The 18,998-nt window shown below is 36.9% G+C and overlaps 1 protein-coding gene across 1 annotated transcript; it reads right to left on the bottom strand.

Moving 5' to 3' along the window:
* Window positions 1-209: 209 nt before the first annotated feature.
* On the bottom strand, window positions 210-13,365 carry LOC115414723 (uncharacterized protein C1orf198 homolog). The gene is made up of 6 exons (XM_030128002.1): window positions 13,014-13,365; window positions 10,430-10,480; window positions 10,216-10,338; window positions 8,378-8,545; window positions 5,674-6,042; window positions 210-2,200 (listed from the first exon to the last, which is right to left on the bottom strand). The coding sequence occupies exons 1-6, from the start codon at window positions 13,317-13,319 to the stop codon at window positions 2,144-2,146; spliced, it is 1,074 nt and encodes a 357-aa protein (XP_029983862.1). The 5' UTR covers window positions 13,320-13,365; the 3' UTR covers window positions 210-2,143.
* Window positions 13,366-18,998: the final 5,633 nt, after the last annotated feature.

Here is an 18,998-nt window from a genome sequence, read left to right as displayed (position 1 = left end):
TGTCAAAACCTGCCATTTTCAGGGTTTAGCTGTAGCTCGGAGGTTGTTGTTTTTCTCCTATTTAAAAAGTTCCAATGAGGCCAAAATTAACCAATCACATCTCATTTGAAAGGTAATAACCACTAGTTTCTGTACATTTCTTTTTTTAGTATGCAGCTAAAATACAACCTGAACTACATCAGCTTCAGTTGAGCTGAAACTGTATTTTTTTTAACCCATTTCTTAACAGTAATATAATTAAGCATGGAATGAACCAGTAATTAGACCTAATTCTTTTGCTTATGAATACTGTAAAATAAACTTGGAGACTCAACTGTACAGAATCTAAGCGTTCTTATAAGGTATAGCACGTGTAAATTGACAAAAGTTTTATTGTAGAAACAGGCGACAAAATGGCAAACGAAGAGGTTTAAAGAGATAAAACGGATAGTAGAAGTACACAAAATGACAATCCTACTGCTGCGGAATGGAAATATTTAGAGTAAAAACAGGGTTCCCACACATTTTAACAGACAAACCCTTTAAAAGTTTGAAAATCTGAGTTGAAATGAGTTAACTGTAACGTATAAATGCAAAATGAAGCAAAAATGCAACATTTTTAGTGAAATGAAGCCAAACCAGCAGCTGTAAACCTACTTCATCTATGTGAATTTTCTTTCAGGCTTTTTAATTTGTACATTTCTTGACAATTTCCTCCTGAGATCGTCTAAAAACTGTTGATTTCAGCAAAACATGCACAATTTGTATCACTTTAAATTGCATTGCATGACAATTTTATTTATTGTCATAATTTTTCTCAGTTTTTTATGAATGTGGGAACCCTGTAATTATTATTAGATTATTATTCACTCTCTAATTGTTGGGTATTTTTTTTACATCTTCTTCAAATAGTCAGAAAATCTATGAGTTAACTGTTATGTATAAATGCAAAATGAAGCAAAAATGCAGCGTTTTTAGTGAAATAAAGCCAAACCAGCAGCTCTAAACCTACTTCATCTCTGTGAATTTTCCTTCAGGCTTTTGTTTTCAGTTTTTTTCTTTACAGTTTTTTGCTTTACAGTTTCCTCCTTACAGCATCACAAAACTGTTGATTTCAGCAAAAAATGCACAATTTGTATCACTTTAAATTGCACTGCATGACAATTTTATTTATTGTCATAATTTTTCTGACTGTGGGAAACCTGTTAAATGAACCCTGAGGACAGCAGTGGTTTGTAAAAACACATTTTGACATTAAAGTTATGACTTAGAGCTTTGATAGAAGGAGAAAACCTTCGTCACTCTCTAACTGTTGGGTATTTTTACATCCTCTTCAAATAATCAGAAAATCTATGAGTTAACTGTAACGTATAAATGCAAAATGAAGCATAAATGCAGCGTTTTTAGTGAAATAAAGCCAAACCAGCAGCTCTAAAAATTTTTTTGTCATCAAAATTTTTCTGTTTTTCATGGCTGTGGGAACCCTGTTAAACGAACCCTAAAGACAGCAGCGGTTTTGAAAAAGCGCATTTTGACATTAAAGTTAGGACTTGGAGCTTTGATAGAAGGAGAAAACATCGGCAATCCCAAAAAAACCTGTAACAGCGTCTGTGATCCACTTGGATTTGGAAGATTTCCTCTGAAAAAGTCACAAAGCTCAGAACAGCAGCATTTGGCTGTAACACTGAATTTAGATTTTATTTAGTGTCTTCTTCTTATTTTAATACCAGTTCTACGTCGTTATAGCTAAGCTTGTAATGCTAGCAGAAAAAAAATATCAGCGTACCATAACGAGTGATATCAACCCACTGAAAAACTACAAGAGCCTGTCGTCGTAGAAAGATCTAATTCCACAAACACACAATACACACGGTAACCTTAATTTGAGTGTAAAGTGAGTAATTGCACATGTAATCTGTAATTCTAAACTTTGACAGGAAGGGAATGTTTGGCAGATTATTCGGAAAAATCCTACTTTTCTAAAAAAAAAAAAGGGGGGGGAGGGGGTGCCAGCATCGAGGCGGTGTCTAAAGAAGCCGCTGAAGACGTGACGTGGGCATCTCAAAGGTCGGTGCGTCTGAAACCTAGACGTGGAAATAGCGGAGTCGTGGCAGTGTGGTCCTTCAGAGCGACGGGGGAGGGGGCGGGGCCACGGCGGCAGGTTTTACCAGTTGTCCAGGAAGTCGAATCCCGTCTTCAGGATGCTGCTGCTGGTGTTGAACTGCGGAGACGGAGCAGAAAATGAGGTCATTGTTGGAAGACGCTGACGCTGCACAGTCACTGTTAAACATCTGCTGCTCGGTTTGGTGTTTTTGTCCCTGGATGTGACTCAGCTTCAGTTTCAGTCCTCAGCCTTTAACCCGTAAACACCCACAGCTGCTTCTATACTCAGTGCCAATGAACACCCAACACTTGAATGTGTTTTCTTGTTCCTGAGCTGCATCAGTATGTTTCAGTTTCACCTGTAGAAGATAATCCCAGACAATTTCTTAACAACCTGAGACGGGTTGAGCTATTGTCACGCTTGAATGAACTTGTCTGCGTTCATAAGACTTGTTTTTGTCATTGCTCAGCTATGAACTGCTCAACTTAAGGAACTGTGGTCAGTTAAGGAGTGCTCATGTTCTGTATATAAAGGCAAACTGAAAAGCACCAAAATCATTTACAATAACTCAGCGATGCCCAGACTGACACCTGACCAAAGATGCCATGCTCTGGGGCTCCTGGAGGCCGGAATCTCTGCTCGGCAGGTGGCGTGCCGTTTTGGATGCAATGTGTCCACCATAGTCAGGATGCAACAGAGGCATGAAGAAACTGGTTCAGCTGCAGACAGACCTGGACCTGGACGAGCACGTGTGACCACGCCACAGCAGGATCGCTACACTGAGCTGCAGCACCTCCGGGACCGCTGTGTGACTTCTGGTTTTGGGGGTCCTTGAGTTTCTTTCTTTATCCTTATTTTTTGTCAACAAATTTGGATGTGATTTTTTATTTTTACCGTATAGAAATGGCCTATGATTAATTCCAAAGAGTTTATGGAATAAAAATCCTCATCCATTTAAAAAAATATAAGAATCTTTAAGTGTTGTGTTTTCATTGGCACTGAGTATATTAAAGGAAGGGATATTTAGCTTTTATTAACCCTTGTAGTTCCTTCAGAAAAATACCTCTAGTCACCCTCAAGCACAAAAATGTACACACACACGAAAACTACTATAAAATCAATATAAGACAACAGTTTTTCTTGCTTTTTTTTTTTAAATAAATCTCTTAAACAACTTCCCCCTGCTCAAAACTACCAAACATTCAACAAATCACATTCGACCCGAACAAATAACCTGAACAAATATGAACAACCTGAAACGTCTAAAGATAATTAAATGCAATTTTAATAATATTCTACCTGTTATTAAATGTTTGTGTATTTGTAGATGGGATCTGTAATGAACATGTCAAAATGATAAGTTGGGGTATGATGTTGTTAAAATTGCACTTATTTTTCTTATGAAATTTCAGTTTTTCATGTATAGGTTGTTATGCTAGTATTTCCCCGGTTCAGCCCACTTGAGATTAAACTGGGCTGAATGTGGAAATAAAGAGTTTGACAGCCCTGATGTAGATGTTCATAAAAGCTCGAGGGAATTCAAAGGTTATTATATCAAAACAGGGGAAACTGTACTGATAGTGACATTTAAAGCAAAATCTGTCATTATCTGAACATAAACCCAGTGTGTTCATCCACTGTCACTGATCCAACTCCATGGGTTTTACTTTGGGAATCAATGTTGGAGAAGATGACGGTGTTTCCATGGTAACTAGCCTCTGAACGTCCAAATATGGTCATATCTGATGACCATGAAAAGATGAAGAACTGTATTTTACACCAATTATTCACATGTATTGATAGGATTAATGGATCAACAGATATTGAACAGTTTAGATCAGTAGATGGTTTAGGTTTTTGAGGGTTAACAGAATAAATACAGGAAATGAAATGATGATTTTTTTTCCCTTTTTCAAGTATTTTGCAAATTTTTTTCCTTAATTTAGAAGGATTTCTTCACTTTTATGCCATAATTCAAGGTTTTTTTGGGTCATTATTCACTTATTTTGCTCATTTTATTCTTATTTTACACGATTTGTACATTTTACCCTATGAATAATTGAGGTAAAACTGTATTTTACACCAATTATTCACATGTATTGATAGTTTCAGTGGATCAATAAGTATTAAACAGTTTAGATCAGTAGATGGTTTTGGTTTTTGAGGGTTAACAGATTAAATTCAGGAAATTATTATTATTATTTTTTTTTTTTTTTCAAGTATTTTGCTAATTTTACCTCAATTTTAGAAGGATTTCCTCACTTCTATGCCATAATTCAATGTTTTTTGGGTCATTTTCTCTTTATTTCCAAGTATTTCACACATTTTATTCTCATTTTACCAGATTTGTACTCTTTACCCTCTGAATAATTGAGGTAAAAGTGTATTTTACACCAATTATTTACATGTATTGATAGTTTTAGTGGATCAACATGTATTAAACAGTTTAGATCAGTGGATGGTTCTGGTCGGTGGTGGTGGTTTGGGTCTTTATGGGTTAATTACAGACTATTTCTTTAGCCCACTTCAGACTAAATGCTGCTTATTCTCCACCCACTGCTGAGTCATCTGCCCTATTTAGCCCAGTCTGTAAAATGATTCATTGCTAGTGGACATCTCTGAGTACATCTTCCCATTGTAACGTGTCTATGCGCATCTCAGGTGATAATGATCTCATTTGACTTTGCAGCTCTAATATGCAAATTAAAGAAAAAAAAAAAGATATGAAGCCGAAAACGGTAAGCTTTCATTTCCCGCAGGCGTTTTTGATACGGTACAAGCTGTCAAGTAAAGCTGCGCAATATGGACTAAAGATTACATCGAAGGGTTGTGTTTATGTCTGTGAAGTCGAGACAAAACACAACTCAGAAATAGAAACAGCAATAACAAAAGAAGCTGCAAGAGGGTCGGTGTATTCCTTTGGAAACTGGAGCAGTGGACCGTTTTCTTTACTGTGGTGAGTTTTTATGCTGCGTTCAAGGCCGGTTTTTGAGCCCGCAAGTCACGACTTCAAACCACGACTCACGACTTCGTAGCGTTCCAGGCAAGTCACGCCAAACTGCCTGAGCGCAAGGAATTGTGGGAGTAGTAGTAGTAGTGTAGTTTTATTTCGAGCACATAGAATCATCAGATAACACAGAACCGAACAACACGGTCAAACAAAACTTTTCTGCGCTCAAAAAGGAGTGGGAAGAAGAGTAACTTATAGACTCCACCCCCTTTTTACAAACTAATAAATTAAATCCGCTTCCTTTGCTTTGTTAACACACCTTTTCTTCTGTATATTTTTACAATAACACAAACCATTCACATATTTTTTTAGTCACCTCACACACAATCAGATTTGTGTAACCAACCGTTTTTAATATAAACTATATTTATATGCGCTTTAAATATTTTCTCTGTTAGCTGTGAACAAACCAGCATGGTGGACTGTGTGTTATGCTCATTTATAATCCTTTCTATCGCCAAAGGTGCTCGTTATTTGCTCATTTGAGGGAAACAGAGGAGTAAATACGGCGCTTAAGGCAAGAGAAGCTGTTCTACCTTTTATGTCGTACACATCTGACAGTATCAGCTTCAGTACTCACCTGGGAAAATGTGGGGCTGGTGTCGAAGCCGGATGTACCCTCCTCCTCCTTCTTTTCCATGGCGGCGGAGACGTTGGAGGACTTGGACATGGGGCTGGACGAGAACACGTCGTCCACGGTGTTGCTGACAGACGGCAGGGTGCTCTGAGAACGTTCCCAGCCCGCGACCGACGACGACACGCTGATGGGCGGCGCCGGGTTCGTGGAAATGGAGATGGATGCCGGCGTGGCGCTGACGGCGACGGGGATGGAGACAGGCGGCTGCGGAGCGGGGGGTTTGGGCGCTCGCTGTTTGGTGGATCTGGTTGGAGCCGGAGCTGGAGGATGGGGAGGTTCTACTAGTTCTGGTTCCTTAGAAACAGACATCTCCTGCAGAATATCAGAACGGGACATTAGAGTTATTAGTGGGGATGTTTTCAGCGTCAATAGTTGTTTTATAGGCGATTTTAAGGGATTTTCTTTGAGATTATACATATTAACTCAGTGGGTCCCAACCTTTTTTGGTTCGTGACCCCTTTTTAACATCACAAATTTCTGGCGACCCCAGACATTAAAAACAGAGACTTTTTTTTTTTTGCTAAAATTTATTTGTTTTTGATCATGTAATAGTTTGCTATACTATGTTGCAAATAAACATTAATTTTAGAGGACATTTAGTCTATATAATGTATATTATTATGGACGTAGGCAGTAAATTCAGGTGTAGATTACTGCACAAAGGGAGAATTGGATTTTCCTTGGTCAGGATATGTACAGTCAGTCCAGCTTGGATTTACAAGGAGGACAATTAATACTGAACAAACAAGAACTGAAACTATGAATTATGAAAGAGCTGCAGCATCTGAAACCGATCACAATGAACATTTGACAGATAAACAGAACCACAGATGAACAGAACCACAGTGCTGCAGTTTCACACTCACAGTTTGTCTGCTATGGACTGGGATTGTCTCTGTCAACTCAACATATATTTTTTATTAGTAAATTGTTTTATTTATTTATTTTTATTTATTTATTTTTAATCAATTACTCATAATTTCAGGCAACCTCATTTGAATTCCAGGCGACCCCACGTGGGGTCCCGACCCCAAGGTTGAAAAACACTGCATTAACTCTTTAACTCCTGATTCCAGGTAAAGGTTCTGCTGTGAATCTGCATCAGTTTCAGGCTCATTAAAGCTGCTGAGTTTGTGTTTGTGTTCCTTTTCTTCAGTGTTTTTTTTTTACTGTGTGTTTTAGGGTCAAAGCAGGTGCAAGAACCAAAAAAGACAAAGAGAGGAACTGAAGTTTGACAGGTTTGGACTAAATAAGGCACTCAGAATGGACATCAATAAGAGATTTAGGATGTTGAACATCAGCTGTGAACTGGAACGCACTGAACAACAACAAGGATTTGAATTTGGGCCCAGTAGTTTATGTTTTGGTCTCTTTTATTTTAAATTAGTCCAAATGTTTTATGACACCAGGTTGAACTCCAAAACGGTTAAAACTCAGAAAAAAAAAACACAGTTAAAACAAACAAAACAAAAAAGTTAAAATCACTACAATACTGTTAACAACAGTAATAGCAAAAAACAAGAAAAACTGTATTTAAAAAAAGCCCAAATCGTCTATTTTTATAGTGAGTCGGTTTCACTCACTGCTCTGTGTTTTACCCCCCATTCCACAGGCAGCAGGGGGTGCACTGAGCATGCTCAGATGTCTATGAAAGAACAAGGTCTATTCTATCAACACGTTTGGAAATATTTCCAATAGAGCAAGTGGTTGAATTTTTATGAATATTTAAAATAAATCCTACATTCAGAACGATCACCACAGACACGACAGGGGATAAAGGGTTAAGCCTCTTACAAAGCAGGTTTGAGCTGTCTGATTTGACTGCATAACATAAAATCAACACAAATTGGGAAAAAAAGAACATCAGCAAACTCAGTACATCACTGTTGCTACTTTTATTTTTTTTCCACTTGTCTCTTTGCCACTCATGGAGGCTTCACAGATGCCAGTTTTCTCGGCATTGGACTAAATTCTATTTCAGGACGCAGAGCTCAGACATAAGTGACAAGGCAAACAAAAGACAAATGCAGCATCTACCAGCTTGAGCATTTTTGTCAGTTATTTACAAGTGACTGGGTTTTGCTGTGCATACCAATAACTAGTTTATACATCATGTGAATGTGGGAATGAACCAAAGGAGAAGAAACAAAAATAAAAGTCAAAGATGAAAACACGAGACAGGAATAAGTCAAACTAAAAACAGATCAGTGGATTCAGCTCTGGAAAAAATAATAAGGGAGTTCCTGTAAATATCCAGAGCTGAATCCAATTCGAAGTCTGAGCCTCTTCCATCAGCAAAATTCTAAGAAATCCCCTCATGTGCTTCATTACAGCTGGAGGTTTTTCCATAAAATCCCTTTAAAATATTTGTTTTTGTCACACTGAAAAGCCAACAACAACATCCTAGATCAGTTTTAAGTGGAAACCGTAACAGAAGCCGACTTACATTATCATATGATAGATTCCAGATTGTTTTTAATGTCATTATGTGTCCATATAATGACATTTAGATACTCAGACAAGATAGAAAACACATTATAGAATATGTACAGCATATATATAAAAAAGAAAAATGGAAAAACGGTACGTACAGTGGAATGCAGTGTTATGAATATGAGTGTAAATGTTTGTAGATTTTGCTGCTCACCTGTCGGAGGTAGGAGGGGAGGGGCTTCTCTCCTTTCTCCAGGGATTTGATCTGACTGGGGGTCAGGGAATGGAAGTCTGCCTGTTCTCCCTCCAACCTGGACCTCTCAGCGCTGATCTTCCAGAAAGACGACTCCTCCTCTTGTTTTCGTCCTTCGCTGACCGACACCTGTATGATCACATCAGTAAGTCACAACTGGTACACAAATTTAGTTAAAGGGACATAAATACCAACCAGAACAAAGTGACTTAAACAGCTGTTGTGGTTAAAGCTCTTTGTTTACAACATATTTGAACTATTTCTTCTAAAAAAAAACTTTGCAGACTTTTAAATAGAGTTCCTACTGAAGCTCCTTTTGGACTTATTTATTATACAAAATACAAAACAGAACATTTTATGAACACATCAGCTGTTTATTCTGATAAGATCCTTCATACCCACTGCCATCAGAGTCTATACCAGTCTAATGCAGGGGTGTCAAACATACAGCCCATGGGCCAAAACCAGCCCGTCAAAGGGTCCAATCCAGCCCCATGGGAGGGATTTATGAAATGTAAAAATTACACTGATGATACTAATAATCAAGGATGTTAAAACCATTTTAGTGCAGGGGTCACATAGCTCAGAACAATATGATCTCAGTGGGTCAGACCAGTAAAATACTATCATAACCTATAAATGACAACTCAAGATTTTTCTCTTCAAAAAAGTAAACTTACATGGAAAAAGTCTACATTTACAAACTTTCCTTTCACAAAAAATGTGAATAAGTGGAAAAAATATGAACAACCTGTAATGCCGTAAGAGAAGTAAAAGTAATTTTACCAATATTCTGCCTGTTTCTAAATGTTTTGTGTATTTGTATGACCTGTAAGTTATAATGTACATTTTTAAATAATGATAAACTCAGACATAATTATTTTTCTTAAGAAATTTCAGGGTGTTAATGTTATTCATATTTTTTAAAGGATACTTAGTAGATGTAAACAGGAGGAATTTATTCGACAAAGAGACAATAACTTGAGTAGAAGATCTACCTCTAGAGGGGACTGTGAGGTGCAGACGAACTAAAACAGGTCAAAACACCATATCTGTTAAAGGCAATAAGAGCTGGAATAGTCTCCCAATGAATATTCGTGAAATCTACGTCTTTTCTACATTTAAAAAAAGAGCTAAAAAAAAGGTTAAAATCTAATCAAACCTGTGAACACCTGTGATGTCTGCTCAGCATTTCATTTCCATCTCAGTAGTTATTCTTCTTGGCAGTTTTATACTGTATTTATTGTATTAATAATGTATGGTATGATGTACACTTTTATACAGTAATGTGTCGCATACACTGTCTTGTTTTTATGTTTAGTCTGTTCTTAAATGTTGAGGACTACGAATGGAAAATAGGTCCCAACTAAGTCCGCCGTATTTACGCAAAATAATGCTTTTATTTGTACTGAGTGTTCATTAATATGCACTGTCTTCATCAAATAAACTAAAACAGAAAGACAGAAACATTTTCATAATGTAACTCAATTTTTTTCACTCATTATTTTACTGGTCTGACCCACCTGAGGTCATAATGGGCTGAATGTGGAACCTGAACTAAAATGACTTTGACACCCCTGGTCTAATGAGTCATTGTTCCTTTTTTTTCTCATTTTATTGAGCTGTTGAAGAGAGTGATTTTCCCCCTGGGGATCAATAAATTTCACCTGCAGAAAACGCTGTGACAATTTAACTCAGTCACATAAAACGATGCGTCAGGACATAATCAGGACTTGCACCTTCAGCATCATTTGAAGAACTACATTTTCCTCACTGGTGGTGATGGAACCTGCTCATACCTTATTTCCTGGTGTATTCTTGCCAATCTGGCTTGAATGTCCCTTGGCAGCCTTTGAATCTGCTTGTGAGGCGGAGATGCCCTGCTCTATAGAGCCTGATGTCAAGCTGAAGTCTAACTGACTCTGCAACATGGAAAAGAAAAGTTTAGAGTAGTATCTCAATGACCTTCATGTGTAACAGTTTATTAATTTGCTAAATAATATTCAGGTTTACCTTTGTTTCCCATGAGAAGGGGGCAGAATGCTCATCTTGCCAGGTAATATCCTAGAACACAACACAGCATTTAATGTCAAACATGGACATACGTTACACATAGGTCTAAATATACTAATGAACCGAAAAGAATGACAGTAGTTACAGAGGAATAACATTAGTACAGTATAATAACAGTATAATACAGTATTCTAAAGGTTATAGTTAACGGTCAGTGTATCCATCTGTGTTTGCATCACAAGTCGATAACAAATAAAGCTAAAGTAAGGCTGACCATGACCCATACATTTTGGGTTCAGTAGGTCAAACTTCATGGTCACAAGAGCAATAAGTTAGTTGAATCCCCTATAGAGTTACTTTATTATACAAGAATAGTATGTAGACATTCACATGATCATCGACATGTTAATGTTTGTTTACATGGACATAACTGTATGTTGTGTCATATTGGAAAACTAAATATCTTTAGTTACATATTCTAGATAGGTACTGGGTGTAGGTGGTTGGATGGGTAGTAATACAGGAGTAATACAAGTAGAAATACAATCAAAAGGGATTTAGAAACACAATAAGATACACTCAAATGTATTCAGTGTCATGTTTTTGCGTCTGCTGTACATATCTCTTTTATTGTGTTATTTTCTAAGTTTTAGTGTCTTTGCTTGCATCTTGTATTCTGCTGTTGTGCCCTTCTGCTTTGTCTGTCAAAGCACTTTGTAAACTCAGTTTTTAAAGGTGCTATAGACATACAGTTGTTATTATTATTATTATTATTATTATAATATCGAGGTTTAAATTGAAAGGCGACCGTGCCTTTTCAATCAGGGCCCCTCGACTTTGGAACAGCCTGCCCCTAGGAGATGAGGCTTGCGGAATCGGTGTCATCTTTTAAGTCACTTCTTAAAACGCATTTTTATAGACTCGCCTTCATGTGATATTGTCCCTTTTTAATGTTGAATATTTAATTTTACCCTGTTTTGGTTATTCATTTATACTGACATACATGATGTTGTTTTATTCCACTCCTTCATTTCGCATTTGACAGCATCATGTTGTTATTTCTGCCCTCTCCACTATGAGACATTCAAAGTTAGTCATGTTTTCATGTTTGCTGGACTCATCTCTTTTATTGTGTTGTCTTGTTACCTCCGCCAAGGAGGTTATGTTTGTGCCGGCGTAGGTTTGTTTGTTTGACTGTCTGTCCATGTGCGAGATAGAAAAGTTATGGACAGATTTGGATGAAAATTTCAGAAAATGTTGATACTGGCACAAGGAACAAATGATTACATTTTGGTGGTGATCGGGGGTGGGGGCCACTGATCTGCCTTGGCGGAGGTCTGCGCTCCCCGAATGCTTTTCTAGAAAAGACAGCGCAGACCTCCGCCAAGGCAGATCAGTGGCCCCCACCCCCGATCACCCCCAAAATTTAATCATTTGTTCCTTGTGCCAGTATCAACATTTCCTGAAATTTTCATCCATATCCGGGGCACTGATCTGCCTTGGCAGAGGTCTGCGCTCTCCGAGTGCTTCTAGTTTTCAAATGGGACTAAACTGTATAAATAAAGAATTAATTTATTTTTTTTTGTCACATTTGACTTAAAACTGAATGTAAGATAGAACATTTGTGAGACTAAAATAAAGTAAGACTGAGGCTTAAACAATGATATTTTAGATAGATTGTTAGATATCAAAGCAAATGTTTTCCAATTATAATTTATTTTGTTTAGAATAATAATATCAACCTACTTTATTTTAATGAACAATTACTTAAAGTGGTCACACACCTCTCTTCATCTACAGGAACCTGGTGTTTCCTGTCCTCTTATGTCCCAAACAACAACACTAACTGAATGTAAAATGCACAACATCATGAGTAACACTGTCTGTGCTCTCCATTGCTTTTCTAGTTTGTTTGCTATGTTTTTATTCTGCTGTTATGCACTTTTGCTTTGTCTGTCAAAGCACTTTGTAAACTAAGTTTTTAAAGATACTATATAAATAAAGTTATTATTATTATTATTATTATTATTATTATTATAAGGATTTGGAAATAGACATATCAAGATAAAATACATCCAAGTAACTTAATGTACACATAAAAAGACACTATGCTAAGACATATAAATGAAGAAATAGAAGGTCCTTTTACTGGGAACTGATGTAGTAGATGAGTAATACAAATGTTTTCAAGAGACTGTGGAGTGTCAGCTGTTAAAATGAGACAAACACTACAAATAGTATAAATCAAAGCCAAAAACAACAGATAGAAACTGAATAGTAGTGATAGGAATAATACAGTCACACAAAATGTTTGTGATCAAGACATGCCAGATCTTTGTCTGATTATGGGCCTCTATGTGAAGTAATATGTGTCCATTTAGCAGACATGTCTGTCTTTGTCTCATCGTGTGTGTGTGTGTGTGTGTGTGTGTGTGTGTGTGTGTGTGTTGGACCCATATCAGGTAACAGTGACGTTTATAAACATACTTTAGCTGCTACGTGGCTAACAGACAACCACCGACCAAACCGGCCTGTAAACACACACATACACACAACAGATACTCATGTCATTCAGTCCGAATACCTCCTCCCCGAAGTGGACTATCTTCTGGCCGGTCTGGATGAGCAGTTTGGGGTAACACACCACCTCTTCTCGGTCCACTCGGTGCATCGCGTATCGGGCTCGGATGTGCGGGTCCATCATCCAGTTGTCGATGGCCGTGTCCTGTTCCTGCGGCGTCATTTTCTCCCAAGACGAGCCGTGATTTTCTTTGATTTTCTCCCGCTCCTGCATTATTTTCTTCGCCATGGAGTTGATGGAGGAGAAGTACTCGAACTTCTTCTCCTCCATCCGATGGGGCTCTAGACCCGCTACCGTCGCAGCCGCCATGTTTAGCCGCTAGCGGAGGTTGTTGTTGTTGCAGCGAGAAGGAGGAAGTGACCGGCAGGGGGCGGGGCTGCGTCAGCCCTGCGTCACTAGGCGGGGCATTTACGATTCACCCAGATGTGTGTGTTAGTGCCGCCATCTTGTGGGTTTTAACCACAACAACACTCCAAAAACTAAAACTAAAAAAAACATCTGCGGCTACAGGTGAAGTGAGCACAAACCAGGTAACTCTTAGGACTGGTTCTAATGGTTCTAATGCAGGAGTGTCAAACTCATTTTAGTCCAGGGGCCACTTTCAGCTAAATTTGATCTGAAGTGGACCAAACTGGTAAAATAATATATCAAATATAACAATATAACATAATAATATATAAATAATGTCTACTCCAAACTTTTCTCTGTGTTTCAGAGTGAAAAATGTAAAAATTACCTTATGAAAAGCTTTACATCTACAAACTGTCCTTTCAAACAATGTGAAAAGCCCGAACAAACTGCAAAAATCTGTAATTTTAACTGTATTCTGCCTCAGTTTATCATTTCCACATGTACATTATAACTTATAGATCACAGTGGATCTACAAACACACAAAACATTTAGTAACAGGCAGAATCTAGTTAAAATTGAACTTAATTTCTCTTAAGACATTTCAGGTTGTTCATATTTGTTCAGGTTATTCACATTTTTTGCGAAATTATATTTTGTTTTAGCATAAATACATGAAAATATTTACATTTACAAAGAGAAACATTTGGAGTTGTCATTATTTCTATGATAGTATTTTACTGGGTTGACCCACTGGAGATTGAATTGGTCTGAATGTGGAACCTGAACTAAAAGGATTATTAATGTCTTAGTGTAATTTTTGCATTTGACAAATTCATCCCAGGGCCAGACTGGACCCTTTGGTGGGCTGGATTTGGCCCCCGGGCCACATGTTTGACACCTGTGTTCTAATGGTTCTCAGAGGGGGAGTGTGAGAGCGAATGAGTAATGGGTCAATAATGTAAAGCGCTTTGAGTGCCCAAAAAAAGCCATATAGAAATCTAATCCATTATTATTAGTAGTATTAGTATTAGTCACACTCTGCTAAGTACAAGAAAAAAATGTAAAAAATTATTTTTTAAAAAATCTCTCTCTCTCTCCAAATATATATATATATATATATAAATTAATTATGTGCGACGGCGTATTAGGGCCACATAAGAAGAAAAAAAAAAACGCTTGTCAATACAAGAATAAAATTGTTCTTTAAGGAGGATAAAGTCGTTAATTAAGGAGAATAAAGTCGTAGCTTTATGAGATTAAACTCGTAATACTTTGAAAATTTGACAGAGTTTTCTGTTTTACAGCGATGGCAACAAGCGAAGCAGCAACTTTCCCTTCTGTTGGACTGCAAAACTCACAGTAGAATCCCCCCAGTTTGTTCAGAAACACAAACCATCTCTGTTTAGTTCTCTGGTGTTTCCACCGATTCCATGACAAATGCCCACAACCTTAATGAAAAAAGAGACAAATCCCCACAATTTGTAGTATGGCATTATTCCAATGGGGGAACTATATGAAGCATGCAAATACTAACCCCTAACCCCCTAACAATGTATATAATTTTGTTACTTTTGTTGCTAATAAAATATTATGAAATAAAGTTGTGGGCATTTGTCTCTTTTTTCATTAAGGTTGTGGCCAGTTGTCTTGTGTGAATTTTTCTTGTGTGCATTTGTCTTGTGGGCATATGTCTGCGCACCATTTCCACCAATAGCCCTGCAGATGACCACTTCATCAGTTTCTCCTCCACAAAAGAGGCAATTTGCTACAAATCATTTCAGTTCTTACAACAAACCCAAATGTGTGCAAACTCTCTTCAAAGTCCTCATACTAATGTGGTGATGAAGGACAGACTCAGTATTTGGCCTTTGTGTCTAAACCCCCAAATGAAAGGAGAACTGCACTAAATGTTCACAGTTCTACATCCATGAGTAGGTACAACTGCTCATTATATTATGACTTTATTCTCGAAATATAATGACTTTTTTTTCGTTAAATAATGACTTTATTCTCATTAAATAACGAGTTTATTCTCGTAGTGACAAGCGTTTTTTTTCTTATGTGGCCCTAATGCGCCGTCGTAAGTATACACAACATATACTATGAATTTATTCAACCACTAGCCAGTGTAAATTTAAGCAACAGCTTTTTGTTTTGTTTTTTGTTTGTTTTTCAAAATTTGCAGTCTTCATGGTTGTTGACATCTATGTATGTACTCCTATTTGCACCCATGCCTTTGTATGTTCTTAAATACGAATGCTTGTTTGTGTATGTGTATATTGTCAAAAAAATAAAAAAAATAAAAAATTAAGCAACAGCCACCGGTCCAAATGTGGGCCGCGAGGGGATTTTATCTGGACTGAAGAATTTCGACAAAAACAGGACAGTGTTTGTCTATTTTTTTTGTTTTATTTTGTTTGTTTGTTTTCTTGTCTTATTGTTTTTCTTATTATTTTATTAGATTTTTGAGCAGGCATAATGAGGTCAACTCAGTGATACTATCGGGGTCCTAAACAATGCAGATGGCAGGAACATGTCTGTATAAGAAGATAGTGTAATGGGCTCTATGCACAGCCCCTCTACTTCCTGAACTGCAGGTGGGTCCTTTATTTCCTGTCTGTGATTAGTGGACGCACTGATTAATCCAGATGTGTCTAATTAATCAGTAGTCACAACAAGAAGTATCAGACACACCTGGATTAATCAGTGTGTCCAATAATCAAAGACAGGAAATAAAGGACCCAGGCAGTAGAGGGGCTGTGCAGAGAGTCCATTCTGAATCTGCAGACACAAATTAACTAGCAATTAATTTATATCTGAGTACTTTTCGGTAACATTCCATGTACTGCTGGATAATTTGTTTCTCTCTGGTGTTCGTGGACTCATCTTAGGACACCTGTTCATTTTTGACAGGTATTCCCCACTCCCACTCAAACCCCACACTGGTACCTTCCACCAGAGAACAGAGCTCCTGTACTGATCCACGGTCAGAGGAAACATTCACTAGGTAAACATCAGATGATTTAATGTACTATACACCGACTGATCTGGAGTCAGATGTCTAAATCTCAGTCAATAAAAATATCCTCTGTCCTCAAAGGAAACTAAGTTTTTTAATCTGAAAAGTTATTCACAGATAAGTGTAAAGCTGTTAGATTTAGAAAGAAAACATGTCACAAATCATATTCATGTGTTCTTTCACATGTACAGGACTGTGAAAAAGCCTTTAGGTACAATATGTTTTTGTTATTTTCCAGTTCTAATAACCACATGCAATTCTCAGTTTCAGTATAAATCAAGGTTTTCAAATGCATTTTGGTTCAGGGGCCACATTTAGCCCAATTTGATCCAAAGCAGGCCGGACCAGCAAAATAATAACATAATAACCTATAGATAATGACAACGCCAAGTTTTTCCTCTTTATTTTAGTCCAAAAAACCCCCACTGAAATATGAAAATATTTACATTTTACAAAAAAGATGAAAAAAATTAAATTTCATCAGAAAAATTAGTGCAATTTTAACATTATGCCTCAATTTATTATTTATACATGTATATTACACACAATGTTACACAAACACTTGGTAACAGGCAGAATATTGTTAAAATTATAGAGTTTGGAACTAAAATAAGAAAAATTTCTGTAATATTATATCTCAGTTTATTATTCACACAACTTACAGATCACAGTGGATCCATAAATGCACAAAACTTTAAGTAACAGGCAGAATATTGTTTAAATTGCACAATTCAGGTTGTTACCTCCGCCAAGGAGGTTGTGTTTTGGTTTGTCTGTCTGTCTGTCTGTGTACAACATAACTCAAAAAGTTATGGATGGATTTGGATGAAAATTTCAGGAAATGTTGATACTGGCACAAGGGACTAAATTTTGGTGGTGATCGGGGGGGGGGGGCACTGATCTGCCTTGGCGGAGGTCTGTGTTCTCCAAGTGCTTTTCTAGTTCATATTTGTTTTTTGTTTTTAATTTATTTGCATTTTATTATGAAATTATAGTTTTGTAAATGTATATTTTCATATAATGTCTTTTTTTTTTTCACAGACATTTTTTTCCCTGTAACTTTTCAAGAAGAAAATTTGGAGTTGTCATTATTTATGGGCTATTCTCTTATTATTTTACTTGAGAACACATTGGTCTGTATGTAGAACCTGAGCTAAAACGATTTTGACAAACTTGACTGTTAATATCTAAAGTGTAATTTTTGCATTTTCATCCTGCGAACCAAATTGGAACCTTTGGCGAGGCAGATTTGGCCCTCAGGCCGTATGTTTGACACCCCTGGTATGAAGATACAACCAGGATCTACAGGAAATATGTGCATCATTAAATTCAAAAGTTAAAATGTCTAAGTAAGTGTTGTATTATAGAATTAAATCAAATACTTAAATTCTGAATGTTTTCAGGGTGAACACAGAAGCTGATAAAGTGGCTTTTTCTATTCATGCACCATGATCATGTCAGTAAATTCTCTGTTTCTATGTTCTCTACTTAAATAAAATAATGACCCAACAAAGGAAAAAACAAATCTGAGACACCATCCAACCATCTTTCCAGACTGACTGCCCCATTTTTGGGTCAAAATGGCTGACGGACACATTCAGTAACACGTTAAATGGTTTTGTCTTTATCGAATATGCTTGTTCTATAGACAGTATTTACGTGGAAATAGATTTGTAACACTAGTAAGTGTTAATTACCACATTTTTATGAATTTCAGATACGGTGGTCATCGAATGAGTCCAGTCTGAACCACTTGGGGGCAGAAAAACTCCAGTATAAGGTAACAGGACGCTGCACAAGTACACAACAGCCTGCAAAATATTGTCTTTTATTTACACAGTCAGCTCACATAGCACTAGCATTAACTGAGAGATAAACATAAAACATTTCTAGATGTGCATTAAAACCTGATTACTTTGTCTGGATTAAGCTGATATCTGTCTAGTATTGGACCCATGTTGGCAGTTTGGGAAATTACTTTTTCCATCTGTTCTTTTCCTTTCAAATAGTCAAGATATTTTAGTGGGTTAGCTGTGAAACACACCTGTTTAGATTCACATTCATATGTTTCTCTGCAGTTTCAGCGACTTGATGAAAATTCAACAAATATGAATGTTTATTCTTGAATATTTTTATTAAGTCGTTACAAGCACAACATGCACTTTTATTGCACTATAATATCAAACATGAAAAAAGCATAACACTGATTCATAACCCATATATTTACAAGCGTAAAAACAGGACCAAAAAAAACCCAAAACAAACAAGTCAAGTTAAATGGCACAGTTCAACAAATTTCATCAGACAAAAATCACTTTTCAGTCAATAGGGGGCAAAAGTGTTGACAAAAGAAAAAAAAAAAAAAGAATACCATAGGTTAGATGTAGACTGGATCAGGTGGAAACTAACTTTATGCTGCTGTGACTGGTCGTTAATAATGCGCTGGACATTTACTGCACTGACCATTAATACCAGTCACAACAGTGTCTCCACTTCTGATTCAAAAAGAACATGTTTATGTATAATCTACAACTCTGATCGTGGCTCTATTTTTCTAGATAAGAATTGTTTTTGGTGAATAATAGGATCAAATAAATATCTAGTAACAATAATTTAC

This window comes from Sphaeramia orbicularis, chromosome 24, assembly GCF_902148855.1.
Source record: "Sphaeramia orbicularis chromosome 24, fSphaOr1.1, whole genome shotgun sequence".
Lineage (NCBI taxonomy): Eukaryota > Metazoa > Chordata > Actinopteri > Kurtiformes > Apogonidae > Sphaeramia > Sphaeramia orbicularis.
Note: the sequence above shows the minus strand (reverse complement) of the source record. Positions and strands in the feature narration are given on the sequence as shown.